The 16,809-nt window shown below is 44.1% G+C and overlaps 2 protein-coding genes across 3 annotated transcripts; both read right to left on the bottom strand.

Moving 5' to 3' along the window:
* Nucleotides 1-426: 426 nt before the first annotated feature.
* On the bottom strand, nt 427-4,179 carry LOC117534478 (endothelin-3). Of its 2 annotated transcripts, none has more exons than XM_034198670.1 (4): nt 3,669-4,179; nt 3,011-3,203; nt 1,366-1,509; nt 427-992 (listed from the first exon to the last, which is right to left on the bottom strand). In XM_034198670.1, the coding sequence occupies exons 1-4, from the start codon at nt 3,802-3,804 to the stop codon at nt 938-940; spliced, it is 528 nt and encodes a 175-aa protein (XP_034054561.1). In that variant the 5' UTR covers nt 3,805-4,179; the 3' UTR covers nt 427-937. The 2 variants fall into 2 exon arrangements, with proteins under 2 accessions (XP_034054561.1, XP_034054562.1); XM_034198671.1 differs by having other exon boundaries at nt 3,011-3,200; nt 3,669-4,172.
* A 2,696-nt stretch (nt 4,180-6,875) lies between these two features.
* znf831 (zinc finger protein 831) lies at nt 6,876-16,124 on the bottom strand. Its single transcript, XM_034198672.1, is given in 5 exon segments — nt 6,876-7,812; nt 8,572-8,729; nt 10,833-12,450; nt 12,452-14,893; nt 15,729-16,124. Coding segments are annotated over 4 exon segments (4,860 nt in total). The 5' UTR covers nt 14,846-14,893; nt 15,729-16,124; the 3' UTR covers nt 6,876-7,122.
* Nucleotides 16,125-16,809: the final 685 nt, after the last annotated feature.

Raw genomic sequence — 16,809 nt, 5'->3', positions numbered from 1 at the left:
GTCGGCGTTCTGGCGATTTACTCGGAAGGCTGCTGGGACTCCCAGCAGCTTCTACTGAAGCCAGTCCCCAACTCCGGGGACTTCCGGCCGGGGACTTTGGGCGGCAGTATACGCCGTGAAGTGGTTTGCGGCCTGCCAGTAAACCCAAAGCAGAAGAAGAAGAAGTGACGTCAGCGGCTTCATTTGTTCTCATGAACTAAGTTCTCATGAACCTTTGTGGGAAAAGTACCGCAGTGTGAATGCGCCTAATGGTATACTAAAATCCATGTGAAAAAAATTGCTTCTCACTGTTCTTAGGTCAAATATTTATATGCGATTAAAAATGCGATTAATTTCGATTAATTAATTACAAAGCCTCTAATTAATTAGATTAATTTTTTTAATCGAGTCCCGGCCCTAATATAATTATGTATAATATGTAATATATATCTTAAAACACATTTCATTTTTATTTCACAATCCTTGGATACAGCTTAACACAAGTTCCATTTCCTCCAAAAAATCATAGCAAAGTAAAGTAGTTCATCCAAATGCTTTCCACAATTACTGCTGAAACAACAAGCTAATATAAAATGTACGGGTTGTTTCCGTGACTGTGACCATTTTTGAATTTTGAAACATAAGGCTGAGTGACTGGCTGTGGCCAAAGAAGTCCCTGTGCAGGGGCACGGCTGTGAGATCATGTTCCCTCTGATATTTGAACATGATGTGGCCTCCACTTCACAAATCCTGAACATGTGAGCTTCACCGAAGTCTTTCATGTTTGAACGTTGTGACAGGATGTTAGAAGAACCCTGAGGAGACATTTGCAGAGCTGCTGTCTTCACTTTCAGTTTGTGCATCTCCTTCACCATTCTCCCTCTCAGCCGGATAGAAAGCAGCAGGTCAGGGCTGCCTGCAGGACAGGTGGTGATGATGTCACTGAGACGTCATGTGATCACAGCGCAGCGTTCCTCCTGTCAGCTCCAGACTCTGCTCTGGGGGGCCTCCGCCTGTGGCCAAAAGTACACAGAGACACTTTTCATTTCCTAAAGAGGAACACCTTAGATTACCTTTAGACCTTAGGCCTTGTTTAAATTATAGTTGAAAACCTAATACAATAAGCTTGTGCCCAAACATTATCCCCCAACCAGAATGCCCATTAAAGAGACAATACAAAGTAAGGACACGTCAAGCATGGGGATGATCATGGCTCCTAAGGTTCCCAGCAGGTAAATATTGATGAGTTAGAGTGGGTTACATTTTTGGTTTGGTTTTGATGGACACCTGTAGGATAATGAGATATGTGTGTTTTCAGTAGCTATGGTAGAACATGTGATCACTGTATATTCTAAACATAACATTCTTGTGTCCTGTGTTAGTTACCTGTTCACACAGAAGCGGCTGCAGTCGGAGTCAGTTTGCTGTATGCAGACACAGCGCTGGGCCCTGCCCCCCCGCTCAGTCCCAGCAGAGCGCCGCTCACGTTGGGGCGCCTGGTAGCTGGACAGACCGTATGGGACAGTGTGCCTGAAGAAGAGAAGGGAACTCTTGTACTTTGAGACTAAAGGCTCGTCATGTTCCTGTGTCAGTGATGCAGAGGCTGGAACAGTGGCAGTGGCACATTGAGAGGTGTTTCTAATATGCAGTCCGCTGTTTGTTTATGAACAGTAAACTCAAACTGGAGTGCTGCTGGGTATGTCAATGATTTGGTCATGTCCACTATTGGGAATACATTTTAAAGACAACATATCTAGCATAAGAAAACATTTCATTGCATATTGAGAGCCAGCATTAGTTTATAATATGAATAATGATAATATTATTATTTCAGTTTCCACCTTCTCTGGTCATCTCGCGTATTCACTCACTGTGTGATGATAGTTATAAAAACCTTGTGTCGAGCTTCCTTATCTGCACCGTGAAGTAGAGATAACAGAGCAAAGGGTGTTTCAAGGTTCTCAAAGTCTTAAGAGAGTTTTTGGCAAATGTATTTATCATCAATATTACATGGGTGTATAACCTACACCCCACGTTAACCTCGCCTCAATCTTCTCAAGGTCAAGATCATCTCAGGTGGGTTCCACATTGATGGTAGTATGAGTACACAGCAATGAAACGGTCCAATCTCCTGTGATATCTTCTATTTACTTATATGAATGCACTTGTGTGGCAAGCTCCTGAGTTTCATGTTATTTGTACTCTTTCTCTAAATGAAGACCTTTGTCCCAATGTAGACTGGGAATGAGTTCAATCTGAGCAGGAATAAGCACATAGACAAAGGTGTGTTGATCACATTACCTTGCCATGTTAACAGGGACTAAAATGAACTCAGTGAAAGGAGAGTAACTCCAATCTCTTTGAAACTGCAGAAAATCGAAACCTTTTCAATTCCTCCTCAGCTGACCTCAGCATGCATCACATCTGAAGGTCGGCTGCTGGTGAGCTCTACATCTGAAGCCTGGCTTTCCCGTTCACCTCCAGCTCGAGGTGAACACCATGTATTTGCCTAAGAAGAATCTGAAGATAATGAAACTACTTTCTGAAAGCTTGCAAAGTTGTATTATTATTTGCATTGTGCCTGCATGGTTAACCAGTTTAACACAAATTGGTCACTGACAGCCAGGGGTTTCCCAGAAAAGGTTTCTGTACGGTCCAGAGAGCAGCAGCACTCGGCCCGAAGCCTTATTGCGTTTCTGAGGGACACCCTGGGCAACTGAAACCTTTTGACATCATATGTTCATATTACTTATTTTATAACTGTCAAGCACTAAACCTGGAATAAGTTGGCATCTTTCAACACATCCATATGTCATGTGTGTCCTGATGTATACAAGATGTAATGTGTTGATAGCTTTCCAGCTTTTCAATGTTCGTATACTAATAAGATACTGAAGCTGGAAGGCTGTGATAACAGACACTATGTAAGTAGATGAGTAACACAGTAAAGCATGGTTGGATGATTCTTCAGGGAAACCCTATAGAAGCATCAAAGGGACAGAACAGTGCTATCAGATCAAATAAGACTTACTCTGGTGAGTGGATCCAGATGATGTCCAGGTGGCAGTAATACACACACTCCTTGTCTTTGTAGGTGTAACATGTGCATCTCTTGAAGCGTCTGGGGGGCCCCTGGAGGCCACAGGTAGAGCAGGGCTCCACTTCATGGGGCGTCCCCTCCACCTCCTCCCCCTGGCTCACAGCTGCGCTCCATGAGGAACCTGCTGGATCACACACTTGCTCTCTTAACTTCTGCCTCAAATTGCATTACTGAACATATTATATTAGAAGTGGTAATCCAATGCTGGTGACTGTAATATCAACACTGGCTGTGATCTGATTGGTTGCCTGGTCAACTGACAATGAATTATCTGATAATGGATTCATTTCAACAGTAGACATAGCAAACAGTGTCCCCGTGAGGCTTCTACTGTGTTACACATCACTAAATGACCAGAATCAGAATCGGTTTTATTACCAAGTAGTTTTACACTTCACTTTTGGCTCTTGTTACCTGACAAGACCACGTGTCTTTATATTTACATAGACTCAGTGTTTGCGCCTAAAAGATACCACAACTTTACTCTTTTTGTTGTTGTTTGTTATATTTGTAGTGACTTCAATGCTGATGTGAACAGTATGAATACTGAAGCCTCACAACAAATGTCTAACACTTCTGGGCTACTCACCGTTTGCCAAAGATGCTGTCACCAGGATAAGAATCCAAACAGGTGGCATGATAGCCATCACACGTGAACAATCGGAAAAATAAAACTGCTGTTGAAGAGATGTGCAGGCGCTGTCCTCAGTCCTGTTAATGTTCATCAGTCTCCTCAGCGACAGAGTAGAGCTGCTGCTCCAGGTCCTCCCACTCTCACTCACACACACTGCTTCAATGAAAACTGGCAGATTAGACACAAGTCACCAGTGACACACCAGTTTCCTGTTAACTTCAAAATAAAAGCTTCCATGTCAAACACTGATGGAGTGCAGGGCCATCTGGAGGTTTGCTACTGTTACTCTGGAGAAGACTCGTAAAGGGCAGAGTTGGGGCAGTCATCGCCAAATTGTCTATTTACAGCTGGAAGACCTAAAAATAGAGTATTTTGAAATATTCCAATTCTTTTTTTCTTATTTTAATCATATATTAACTACAAAAATAAACAGGAATTGTGGTGCATTCTTGGCAGCGCAGCCATCCACTGAAATCTGTCAGCTATTTAGCATCCGAAAAGAATAAAGCACACCCGAAAGACAAAGGCACTTACAAAGAGAAGCCCTTCACTGAGGCAGAGGAGCTCAATTATTCATAATTCAGCGAATGAATGACATTGGTCCCTGTGAAGAATGGACCAATCACTGTTACTGATGTTTGTGCCTCACTGGTGTTTGGAGTTAGTGTCTACACCTTAAAGCCAAATGTTACATCTTTGGAAATATAATCCCATGTTCTCTTTTGTTTAGTTTGCTGGTGTGGCTGTAAAAGCCAATGAAACAACAGCACCTCCTGACCATGCTTAAAAGGTTTAAAGTCAAAAGTGACATTGCCCAGCCGGTAGAGTTATGAGGAAGCATTCCCTGGTATTGCCCACCTGCTGATGATGATTCCACATTCCCATTCCCTATACTGTGAGAATGGCTATAGGCACACATGGCAACCCACAGAGGCACATCCTTAATACTGTATCATCACAAAACAAGGCATCAACTTTTGAAAAGTAACCGCTTCCTGAAAAGGATAAAACAAATCTCTTCCACAATGACAATCCTAACATTTCTGACATTAACCCACTCACATTGACAAGAAAACTATATTTAATACAATAATGCAATTCAAATCCTCTATATTTTGTCTATTCAAATGAAAGTGTGTGTTCACTAGTATTTGAGTCTAAATGCATTAATGAAATCAACACTGCATTAACAAAATTATTTATTTTACTGGTGCAAAATCGTCCACATCTGCTTTTGCTGAGGTGTATTGCAGAACATGTGTGAATGGCCTGCAGAGCGCCACCTGCAGGATGCCTGGCTTCAATCAGCTCTCGGGCCAGAGTTCAGGGACCTGAGGAGGGGCTTGTGGTGGTGGCGAGGGTTCCACAAGAAAATTATAAACAACAAAATTAAAATGAACATTAATTCATTCAACATTTGAACAATTTGAAACACATTAATAAATCAACTTGCACTCCTGCACACATACAACTGTAAAGTCCAAAAGTTGTTAAGCACTAATAGGCTGAGGAATGGAAAGCATGTCATCGTGAGCTGTAGCTGTGTAAATAATGCAAATGCTGAATTATGTACAAACATGTTCACATGCACCCACTTCCTGTTCTTGTGACTGCAGGTGCCTAATCATAGCTGCTGACTCATCACAAAACCCAGGCTGGGAAAGGCTCAGCCAATGCCGCTTCGCCTGCTGATCGGACAACACAGATCTGTTTAGTGCTGCAGCATGTGAGTCACACACACAGGTGGTGTCTGAAGATTCAGAGTAAAACAGAGTGCACTTTGAGAGAGAGAGAGAGAGAGAGAGAGAGAGATAGATGAGAGAGAGAGAGAGAGAGAGAGAGAGAGAGAGAGAGAGAGAGAGAGAGAGAGAGAGAGAGAGAGAGAGAGAGAGAGAGAGAGAAGCGGTCTGCTTGCACACAGAGCAGGAGTTTGTGAGAGAGCCGGCTTGAGAGTCAATTTATCTTCAGAATATAATTGATTGCAGCCTCCCTTGTCCCTGGCTGGCTTGCTAGCTCGTTGGTAACGTAACTGATGTCTTCTAATGTGCCTGCATCTGGTGCTGAGTTGCCATAGAGAGAGAGAGTGTGTGTGTGGGAAGGCAATCGTTCTGTATCTGTATGTAAGAGCGTGTCAGCAGTTCAGGGGTAGAAGTGTGTCTGGAAACGGCAGCAGCAGACAAGCAGAAAGACACAAGGTAGATGTAAAGCAAGCAAACTCGCTGCTCACACAAACCATAGCCTGCTGTTCCATCTAACTGAGACCTACAGGTGAACACTCATCAAGAGACCTTGAGAACAAGACAGGAAGGCTTGTGTCATGTAGCTTTCCTATTGAGCTAGCTGGCCAAATAAAAAGAGGTCTTTGTTTTATATTCATTCACTCTTTCATATGTTCAGTTCGAAGCAAGCCTGGGTGCTGGTATTGGGCATGAGTGGAATGAAGGCAAACACCTCTAATCCCAGATAGCTACCCACATTGCCACTAGCCACAGTAGGGAAATGATCAATTAAGAAATTAACAAGTTAAACCAGATACAAACGGTGTGTTGATCTGCATTGATCCTAACATGGGGTTGTGGGGGGCCAGCTCTGTGAACACTGTGTGTGACAGTCAGTGTGTGAACACAGTGTGTGACAGTCAGTGTGTGACAGTCAGTGTGTGACAGTCAGTGTGTGACAGTCAGTGTGTGAACACTGTGTGTGACAGTCAGTGTGTGACAGTCAGTGTGTGAACACTGTGTGTGAACACAGTCTGTGAACACTGTGTGTGACAGTCAGTGTGTGAACACTGTGTGTGACAGTCAGTGTGTGACAGTCAGTGTGTGACAGTCAGTGTGTGAACACTGTGTGTGAACACAGTCTGTGAACACTGTGTGTGACAGTCAGTGTGTGAACACTGTGTGTGACAGTCAGTGTGTGAACACTGTGTGTGACAGTCAGTCTGTGAACACAGTCAGTGTGTGAACACAGTCAGTGTGTGACAATGTGTGTGACAGTCAGTGTGTGAACACAGTGTGTGACAATGTGTGTGAACACAGTCAGTGTGTGACAGTCAGTGTGTGAACACAGTCAGTGTGTGACAGTCAGTGTGTGACAGTCAGTGTGTGAACTCAGTCAGTGTGTGAACTCAGACACGTCACAGCTGATTTCTGACAGTCAGAATTTCACAGTTATGAGTGAGCAGTTTTACTGTATACTTATAATAACAATTCACAATACCCACTTGCCTACTGACCTTCACATTTATAATGTTTTGATAAGCAATGTATAGCCAAATGGTCAATGACAGTTTGAGATTGTTGCGTTGTGTTGGCGTTGGTCACTATCCTAACTCAGCCTTTAATCTTACTGCTGGCTCTGAAGAGAATACATGTGCTGCAGGTAAAAGTCCAAAAAGCATATGTGGACGTTACAGCTCGATGATGAGCTTGCCTTCATCGTCACTGCTGCTGGTGTCCTCTGTGTGTTCCTGGCAGCTCTGCACAGGCCTCGCTCCGCTCACCGGCACACACTCGGCCGGCTGGTAGCCATGAAGCTGGGCACATCCGAAAACGCCCCCCCCACAAATACTGCTCTGTGCCCTGAGGTCATTCGCTGCTTTAACCACAGTGTCCTGATCATCCTCAGGTTGTAGGTGTGGAACAGGCTCTGATGGCAGCAATGCAGTATGACCCAGCAGCACCTTGGAGCTGGACACTTGCTTTAGCTCACTCTGACACTTGGTTAATTCAGCATGTTGGACGCTGACGCTGCTCTGCTTCTGGTCCTGCTGTGAAAATGTTCCTGTTTGCTGAGGGCTGGGTTGAATTGGAGACAAAGCATGTTGTCTTTCTGTTGATATGGCCTGTGCTTTGATACGTTGATTTGGATAAGATTCACATAAGCTCTGTGTTTGTTGGTCAAGAGTGCTGCCGGAAAAATAGAAGTTGTTCATTTCCAATGGAGCCTGTGGACAGTTGGAAAGGCTGGACCCACTGCCGGCAGAGTGCAGAGTTTCTGACTTGATCTGTGGAGGGTACTCAGACATTCCTGAGTGTGTCTGGGGAAAACGCTGCTCAGACTGTTTAAAGGCATTCCCCTTTACCTCTAAGTCTTCTGCCTGTTCAAAAGAGAAGAGTATTACCGTGTTACAATCATAATCCTCCCTCCATTGAAGCTTGTCATTTGCTTCCTGCATTTCTCAAGCTCTGCAAAGCTAAAGTGACATAAATGATGAAAAGATAATCCAAGGATTTGTTATATAGTAAAGACTTGTGTAAGTGCTTTTCTCATAATGTGTTGCTGATGTGTTTATCTTTGGAAACATCTCTGTAAAGCCTCATAAATGATATCTCACTGGCCACTGTGTGTGGTTTAGAATATCTGTTCATTCATCTATTCAACTACAGGCTTTTCCCTTATATATGTACTGTGCTGCACATCATGTAATTAGACCAACATTATGTCTGTCTCTCTCTCTTGGTAAATTCCTTTAAAAAATGAAAAACAAATCTGTTACCCCCATTATACCTGAAACCTCGTCCCACATGATCCCAAGATCAGGAGAGTCTGAATCTGTGAGGGATTGGTAGAAGGTTTAAGGATAATGAAACACTAGAAACTAGAAAGGATGCTGGATGGGAGAGAATCCTGTGCATTTGAAGTGTACTTGCTGTTTTCCTGTCTGTAGTTTAGCGTGGGTTTATGTTTAGTATATGTACACATGTGAAGAAGGAGGTAAGGAACCATAGAAAGGACAAGAGATGATTGGAAGTTGTTTGGGCTGTACATTTATGTGTGAGGAAACTCTGAGAGGGTGAGGATAAAATAATTGTAGAATAAACCTGCATCAGCGAGCTGTGAACACATTCCATCTCACCTCTGACTTCGTCATATCTGGTGAACTTGTATGTGTGCAGTGTGACTTGGGCTGGTCTCTCTTGGTTCCTCCACTCTGCCGGGCCCGGCCCTGCTGGGTGCTCTCTCCTGGGCCCATGGTCTGCGCCTCCTCTATCAGCCCTAAGGGAATGTAAAACTCTTAACGTAGAAACCATAACTGGTACAGATTTTTTCGAAAGCACCAAAAAATACTTTATCATAATATATTATATTATTATTGTTATAAATCTTATATCTATCTCATACTAACATCATATTGACAGTCCATCAACCAAATAAAAGACAGCAATACATGTTCTTGTGGCAGACATGGGCAGATGTCTCTATGGAAAACAAAGGGACATGCGCTCTCTCTCTGAATTAGAATTGCCTGCTGCTGTAAGGAAATGACGTCCTCCCCGGCCCACTCCTCTACACCTGACTGCTATATGTTGGTGTCGAGCCTTTTCCGGACAGCTAGGAACTTGATCATTGTCTGAAGTCCCAAACTTCTTAAAAAACATTAGTCTTGTATGCAGGACGTGGTATAATGAAACTGTGAGGCTTGACAATGATGTCAGTTTGCCATGGAGAGATGTTTAAGCGAGAAATCTTTTGATTATTTCTTTGTAATAATAATTCCTGCATTTATTTTTTCAAATTGCAAAAAGAAACAGTGATCATACAGCGCCCTCTTGTGGTTAAAACTGGTTTCTCTCTTAGAATGTGTTGAGTCAAACCACTTAGTGAGAACTATCCCAGTGCAGTCTGTTCATAAGTATTATATAAAGTTGCAATAGAAAGTAAGTCAACCCTTTGGAATTTCCTGGTTTTATGCATGAATTGGTCATTAAATGGGATCTGATCTTCATGTAAGTCACAAGTATAGACGCACATAATGAGCGTAAGCTAATAATACACACACATATTTCATCTTTCATGTTTATCATGACGATATCATGATAAACTTGGAAATGATTATTTCCCTTGATGGTGGCAAGCTGTCCAGGCCCTGAGTCAGCAAAGCAGCCCCAACTCAAGATGTTCCTTGCACCGTACTTGATGTTTACATGTTGGTATGTGGTGCCGTTTTTCTGCCACGTAGTGCTGCTTGTTCTTCTCCTTTAATGCAACCATAGTTTAATCAGACTAAAAAACATTTTCCCAGTATAGTTTTGTAGTTTTAGGCAAAACTTCAGGTGCACAGTGGTGTTATTTTGGAGAGCACTGATTCAAAAAAAAGTTTAACAACTCCTAACTCAATTTACTTTCGTTAAAGTCTAGGGGTTCACATACTTTTTCCAACCTACACTGTGAATGTTTGAATGATTTATTCATAATGGACAAGAACAATACAATAATCTGTGCGCTATTAGTTCAAATGGATTGTGTTAGTCTATAATTGTGATTTAGATGAAGATCAGATCATGTAATGACCAATCCATGCATAACACCAGGATATTCCAAAGGGTTCACATACTTGTTCTTGCCTCCATTTAAGTCACATTAGAGTTTTTTCTGAACCCCAGCACCCTGTGCAATGACGACGAGGTCATGAGATGTTCACATTCTGGGTCCTCAGTATGGTCTTCAGCAGGGAGAGCCTCTATCAGGGGGAAGAGTCATGTGGCAGGTGAAGAAAGGGACTGGCTCTAAAGCAGGGGTGTCAAACTCAAAACTCAAATCCGGCCCGCGACTTCCTTTTATGTGGCCCCGCAAGAGCTTGCAAAGAATATAACACGTGTAATATATACGGTTACATGACACTTTACAGAAGCTCATTGCCCATAAACTATATGTCCCACAATGCATCTCATTTTGTGACAGACTGAAGAGACTTGCAATTACTTGCCCCAGACTTCTGCTTTCAGACATAGTTAATTATGAAGTTATTACCCTATCCGATAATAAGCCAATGCAGAGGCAATAATGTAATTCAATACTTTATTTTATATATATTAGATATTTATGTATATTTATAAAGTCTTAAAGTTACAACCGGCCCTTTGAGTGCAACCATAATGCTGATGTGGCCCGCGATGAAATTAAGTTTGAAACCCCTGCTCTAAAGGCTTGGTTGTCATGGCGATACTGAATGTTTTACTATCATTACATTTTCCCAGAATTCTGTGGCTGAACACTAATTGTCAGTTTTTTGCCATTCCTGTCAGTGTTTCATTTCAAATCAGATGTTCTCGACCACAAAGGGAAATCAATGACACATTCACACATTCTTAATTTGATTAAAATATTCACATATACCTGCAGCAGGGCTCTGATTTCTTCTGAAGACATCTGGAACGTCTTCAGGTCTTTCTACCTGGATACTAGAAGACACTGGAACAATCTGAGCCAGGGGTTTCTCCGAGTGGATTGAACTGCCTACATCCTGTGACAGCTCACTTTTCTGTGAAAGGTTCTGGGATAATGTGGTTTGCACTGGATAACTGCAGGAGATGGATGCTTGTGGCTTCAACTGTCTTGGATGTTCGCATTTATTGATTGAAGATGAAGAAAGTGACCTAGAAAGTTGATCAGCACATGCAGTTGCGGAGGCCTGACCGGGATGGATTCTTCCACTATCTAACTTCCTGCTTTCATATGCAGAGGCATCCTCCACAGCTTTAAGAGTGCCTACATTACCTGCTTGATTGTTAAGTATGTTTTGTCTTGCTTGGCCCAGTCTCTCAGATCTTGTTTGAGAGGTCAGCCCACCGCGGCCGAGCCTCCGGTGCTCCTCAGCACAACAGTTCAGTGAAAGAGAGTGTTCCTCCTCAGAAGATTGGCCCCTTCCTGACTTGACATCGCTGAGTGAAGCAGCAGTTGACGTAAAATGACCAGTGGAGCTCTGAGTCGCAGTGACCGTGTAACTTTTGTGTGGGCGATGCGACGGGCCAAGTGCTTCAGGATGTGTAGATTCAGCTGATGGTGTAGCCTGAGTGAAGTGTTTCTGTTCAGTCAGCTCTGCCTTCACAAATAGAACGGGCACTGGAGGTTTCATTCTCTCCATGTTAAGTGTGGGTAAAGACTCACTTTGTTCCAAATCAAAGTTTAGAGGTTTTTTCTGGATCACTTCCGGGAGTGTTGCTTCACCTCTCTGTGAGAGGGCACTGACTGATTGTCTCTCGATGTGGGGTTCAATGAGAGCCAGCTGCTCGTCAGATATGATCTGGAGGCAGATCTGGAGGTCTGCTGTGTGAACATGAAACACATTCTGATCATCTGGCCGCATCTGGTCCAACGGCACAATGTGAGAAGGCAGCACAAGGGGGTTTGAGCTGCCATATGCACAGTTTACAGAGCTGAAATGCTCTGATGCTGGCAAGAGTTGTGTGTGTGACAGAGGGGGGGGGAGGTTAGCCTGATTGTGTGAGAGAGCTGTAATGGCAGCAGGAGATGACTGATAGTTTGCTGTGGTTAAGTAAGGAGTAGAAGAACAGTTTGCAACCATAGGTGCAACAGGTCTGGGTAACTGTACAGGCACTGAGCCCCCTGAGGATTTGGATGACTGTATTGAAGTGCTGAGTAATCCTGCCTGATAACTCTGCCGGCCGGCTGTGGTTGTTGTGGTTGATGAGAATTGCCTGTGCACTACAGCTACTCCAACTGTTTCACTTGGATTTAGTCTTTCAGCCTGACAAAGGGTTGTGGCTGTGCAAGTCAAGGGGATCTGGTCTTGTGTGGAGCTGAGAGTATTTGTCTTCATGATATCACAAGTTTGCTTTGGTGTGACGGGATGAACACTTTTCCTCCCAGAAGTTTTGAACGAGGCAAAGCTTTGCTTACTCTGACAGGGTGACAGAACAGAGTTGAAAGTACATCCATCACTTCCTGTTGTTTTATCCACCCCATGCAGTGAAGGAATTGCACCAGATTCAGAATCATGAGGTAACTTTAGCTGGTATTTGGGCAGGAAGCTGGCCTTGGCAGTGGGGGGGGTCGGCTGGGGAAGTGCTAACAGACAATGTATTTGCATTGATAATGAGCGCTGTGTGTTTTTGAGTTTTTGGAGGGTTCATACAACTGAGATCTTTATCCTGCTGAGGTGTACTGCTACTGACAGACTGTTTTTGAGTCGGTGTGTTAGGTTTGGTTTCCATCTCCAGAAGGCAAATTATTTTGTCATTAGTCTTCTTTTTTTCCCTGTCAGAGATAGTTTTGGCTCCACAGAGCTGCAATGTGGAGCCAAAATGTTTTTCTGCATCAATAATTGTTCCTGCTTCTGCTGTGCTCACACTGTCTGCTTGGTGGCTAACCAATGGTCCAATTGAAGAAACTGGCAGGTTTCTCCGAAGCGGTGTCCTGAGAGAGCTGCATGATGTATGAAGCTGGCTAGTTTTTATATTCAAAACCTTTGCAAAGACAGGGGTTTCTGCAGGAAGATAGCCTGAATGGCACACTGTGTCACTGCTGCTGCTTGTGAGGTTTATGGTTGAATCTGTTATTGTTACTGTCTCCTTATGAACTACTGAGAAACTCTTTGGCAGGCCCCGCCCAACCTCCTGCTCTGGGTCTGTGGAACATTTCCTGCCTTTGTTAACACTATCATCACCACCCTTTTCAGCATTGTAAAGCTTTTTGAATGTGCCTTCCCCATACATGTACCACTTGTTGTAGGCAAACTTCTGTGCTTTTTTCCTCCGGAACTTTCTGCTGCTTGGCTCTCCACAAATGTCACCACCGTCACCGTCGCAGCTGAGACTGCCGGTGCTGGCCTCCTCCACAGATGAACTTGTGAAAAGAGCGTCTGTTGCGTGGTTGCCATCTACGGCTGTCTGCCGGACCAGTGGGCGGTGGGGGGATGTATGCTGGTTCACAGGCTGAACAAAACCTGTCGGAGTGATCTGGCCAGAGCTTTCCCTCCGGACAATTCTTACATAATCATTCTGACAGCAGGATGTTGGGCTGCTCCTGTCCGGCTGCAGGAGGGCCACACTGAAAGGGAGGGAGTGGCTGCGGATGAGTGGGGCATGCTCCACGGTGTTGGATCGCTGAGTGGGCACGGAGGTGTAGAAGTTGGGCTTCTTGTGTCTTTGTAACCCAACATTTGGAGCCTTACTGATCCTCATATCAAAGTGAAAGGAGTCCTTGTATGTGTACGGCATGGGGAGGTCAATGCTACCCTGCTGGAACAGAACTGTCTTTCGTGGCCTAACGTTTTCTAGCTGTTTGTCCTCCACAACAGCTGTGTTCTCTGAAATCAGCTTCGATATGTGCTCCTCTAGTGATTTCTGCTCCCTGGCCATGCATTTGTGTTCCTGTTCAGCCTGGCCTGGTCCTGAAGTTGTGTTTGTGCTGGTGGTGTCTTTAGGATACTCCTTAGTGGATTCGGTAAGGGAATCTATACTGTGGTCAGTTAAAAGGCTGCCAGGGCTTGGGTAGTGGTCCCCGCTCTCACTGAAGCCTGAGTCTGTGCTCTCATGGCTCTGGGATTTCCCTCTGGATACAGAACTCTCCCACTGCTTGGAGAACAGAGTGGCTTCTTGTCTCTGAAGGGGAAGATGTCGACTGGCAGTCAGTGGAGGTTTCTCATTTTCCGTCCTCTGTTTTTTTATTGTTACCTTTGCACATTCATTTTCTTCTGACTTCTGACCTGCATGGGTCATGGCATTCTGTATACCGACAGAACCCTGCGTCTGTACAGAGAAGACCTTTGCAGTACTGGCCGGGCTGTTGGTGTCAGCAGGTGTGGCATCCTGTTCCATGCTGCTGGACTCCCTGCTCCGCTCGTCCAGAGACGGGCTGGAGGTACAGGTCTCTCTGGAGCCGGACATGCTGTCCAGACTGCTCATGCTGCTGTGCTCTGACTCAGACCAGAGGCGAGCATGAGCCTGCGTACGCTTGTGTTTGTAGAGGTTGCTCTGAGTTTTGAAAGAGACTCCGCAGGTGGTGCAGGGATACGGCCGCTCCCCGGTGTGGCAGCGGAGATGCTTCTCCAGCACACTGGGCTTCATACAGTCCCGTCCACAGTGAGAACATACATGTTTTCCTGTGGACTTGGGTCTGGCTGCAGGAGCAGCCGCGAGCAGACTCAATCCCGGCTGACACTGCAGTCCTCCATTAATATGGAGTGTGAGAAAGGGAAGTGTCTCCTTGGAGTAAAGCGGCGGCATGGCCACATGCAGTGTGGCTGGCTCTCGGGGAGCTGCAGGAGGCACTGCTTGGATATAAACCGCCGTCAGTGGAGCATGGAGGTCCATCCTTCGCTCTCTCTGCTCTGCGACTGTGCTGATGCGCACTGAAGCACTCTGCAATCCTGGCTTGCCAGTCTCCATGGTAACCCTGCTGCTGTCGTGATGTACCAGATCCAAGTCTGCAATTACCTGTAAGATAAGAACAGTTTGCATTAGACCTCTGCTGTGCCTCAGATCAAACATTGCAATCGATTTTAGCCAAGATGCTAGTTGCTCATAAGGAGGATATTAGTGTTCTGTTTTGGAGAGTATTTGCATAGCATCATCAGAAAAGAAGACAGGAGCAAAGCACCATATAAATATACAAAAGCAACTAATGATAACAGATATGCAATATTGTTAGGATAGATGGCTGATATGGCAATCAAAACAATTGGAATTTTTCATGTGTATAAAATCCAGAAAGACATGGGTGCAATTCTACAGCACCAAAATAAACATTTAAATGTTAGCAGTAATATTCATGTTACAGAGCGCGGAGAAAAATTGAGGCATTGAAATCCGTGCTAAGTAACTTTAAGAGCAGGCTGTGCAGGAATACAACTCTTAAGATGTGTTTTATATGCAGGCATAGAAATGTATATATGCAGTACAAAGAGAGAGGGAGGGACGTAGGAGAGGGGCGAGGGACTGAGAACTGACATTCGTACATAAGAAGCTTTCATCTCCCAAATAAAGTGTGTCAGCCGACAAAAGCCTTTGGAGCGGGTTTAAAAAGAGGCAAAACTTGTTCTGAAAACCAGCTTCTGCTATAGCAAGAACACACTCTAACAAAGCTGTAACCAAAAAGCAAACATCTCTAGACTCATTTCTTGTTTCATTCTGTCTCTATTAATTGGATTTATAATTATTCATCTTATGAGGGAATGAAATAGAAAATATCTGATGGTGTGTAGGCAAGACTAAACCAAGATACCAGAACACAACTGAAAACTGTGAAATCAATCAGTGAGAAGTCACTTACCTTAATACTGTTCAATCAGCAACAGACGTCTGACTTAGAGAGTGCTGCACACTGAACAGCCCCATCCTCAGTGTACCTGCTCAGGCAATCTGTTCCTCTCTCACAGCTCTTTCATGTCAACTGCTTCTTGTTGAGGAAGCGGAACAAATGCAAATGAGAGAGAAGATGCACTATGAAAGTGGTGAGGCAGAGAGGAGGAGAGTGAGTGAAGGAGAAGGGCTGGCTGAGTGTTTGGCTGTCAAACAAAGGCTTCTAGAGGACAAGTTGAGAAAATAGATTACACAGTGTGATCAGCAGAAGAGCCTGGAAGAGTTGGATGATGATCGGGTTGTGCAGAAGTGAAAGCGACTGCTTGGCAAAGGAAGTGCAGTGACAGTGGCGAGCTTACCTTCAACAGTCACGTGGGCTGACTGACTGACTGACTTTACCGCCAACAGTTATATGCTTGCTCCCCCACCTACCTACTTCCTCCCACACTAGTTGATACACCCACAAAGACAAGGGTGCAGCAAAGCTAATGTTGATGTGGGCTGCTTTTCCTTATGTGCACTGCTCTCATTCTCTCAGGCAGAGAACAGATGGATGACTTGTGAGTAAAACTCATACCTCAAGCCCCATTACACCAGGTCATACAGCACATGCTTATACATGTGTCTATTATGAGTCAAATGTATTTTCTGCACTTTAGAAACACAATACAGATGGAGTTGCTCTCTTTTTAACTCAGGATTCTTACAAAGCCTGAGGAATTATGTGTTATCGGTTTCAATCTTTTGTTTAGTCTAATGTCATCAAACAGATAATAGTGATGTTAACAGTTCATGGCAGCATAAAAAGACAAATGCAAAACATACTTCTACACATACACATCCACTTCTTGTCCACTCCATGGTCACTAGTGTTACATGTCAATGTCCGAGGCCCAGTTGTGGACAGCATGAAGAAAGACAGTCAGTCTGAGTATGAGCTACATCACATGTTGCAAGTGCTCTTATATAACAGACTGTTACAAGATAATTAATACAAAAATTATAATATTTAATCTAAATAAATAGATATTTAGTATTTGTATACACTAACA

This window comes from Gymnodraco acuticeps, unplaced genomic scaffold, assembly GCF_902827175.1.
Source record: "Gymnodraco acuticeps unplaced genomic scaffold, fGymAcu1.1, whole genome shotgun sequence".
NCBI lineage: Eukaryota > Metazoa > Chordata > Actinopteri > Perciformes > Bathydraconidae > Gymnodraco > Gymnodraco acuticeps.
This window is presented reverse-complemented; position numbering and strand designations above follow the sequence as displayed.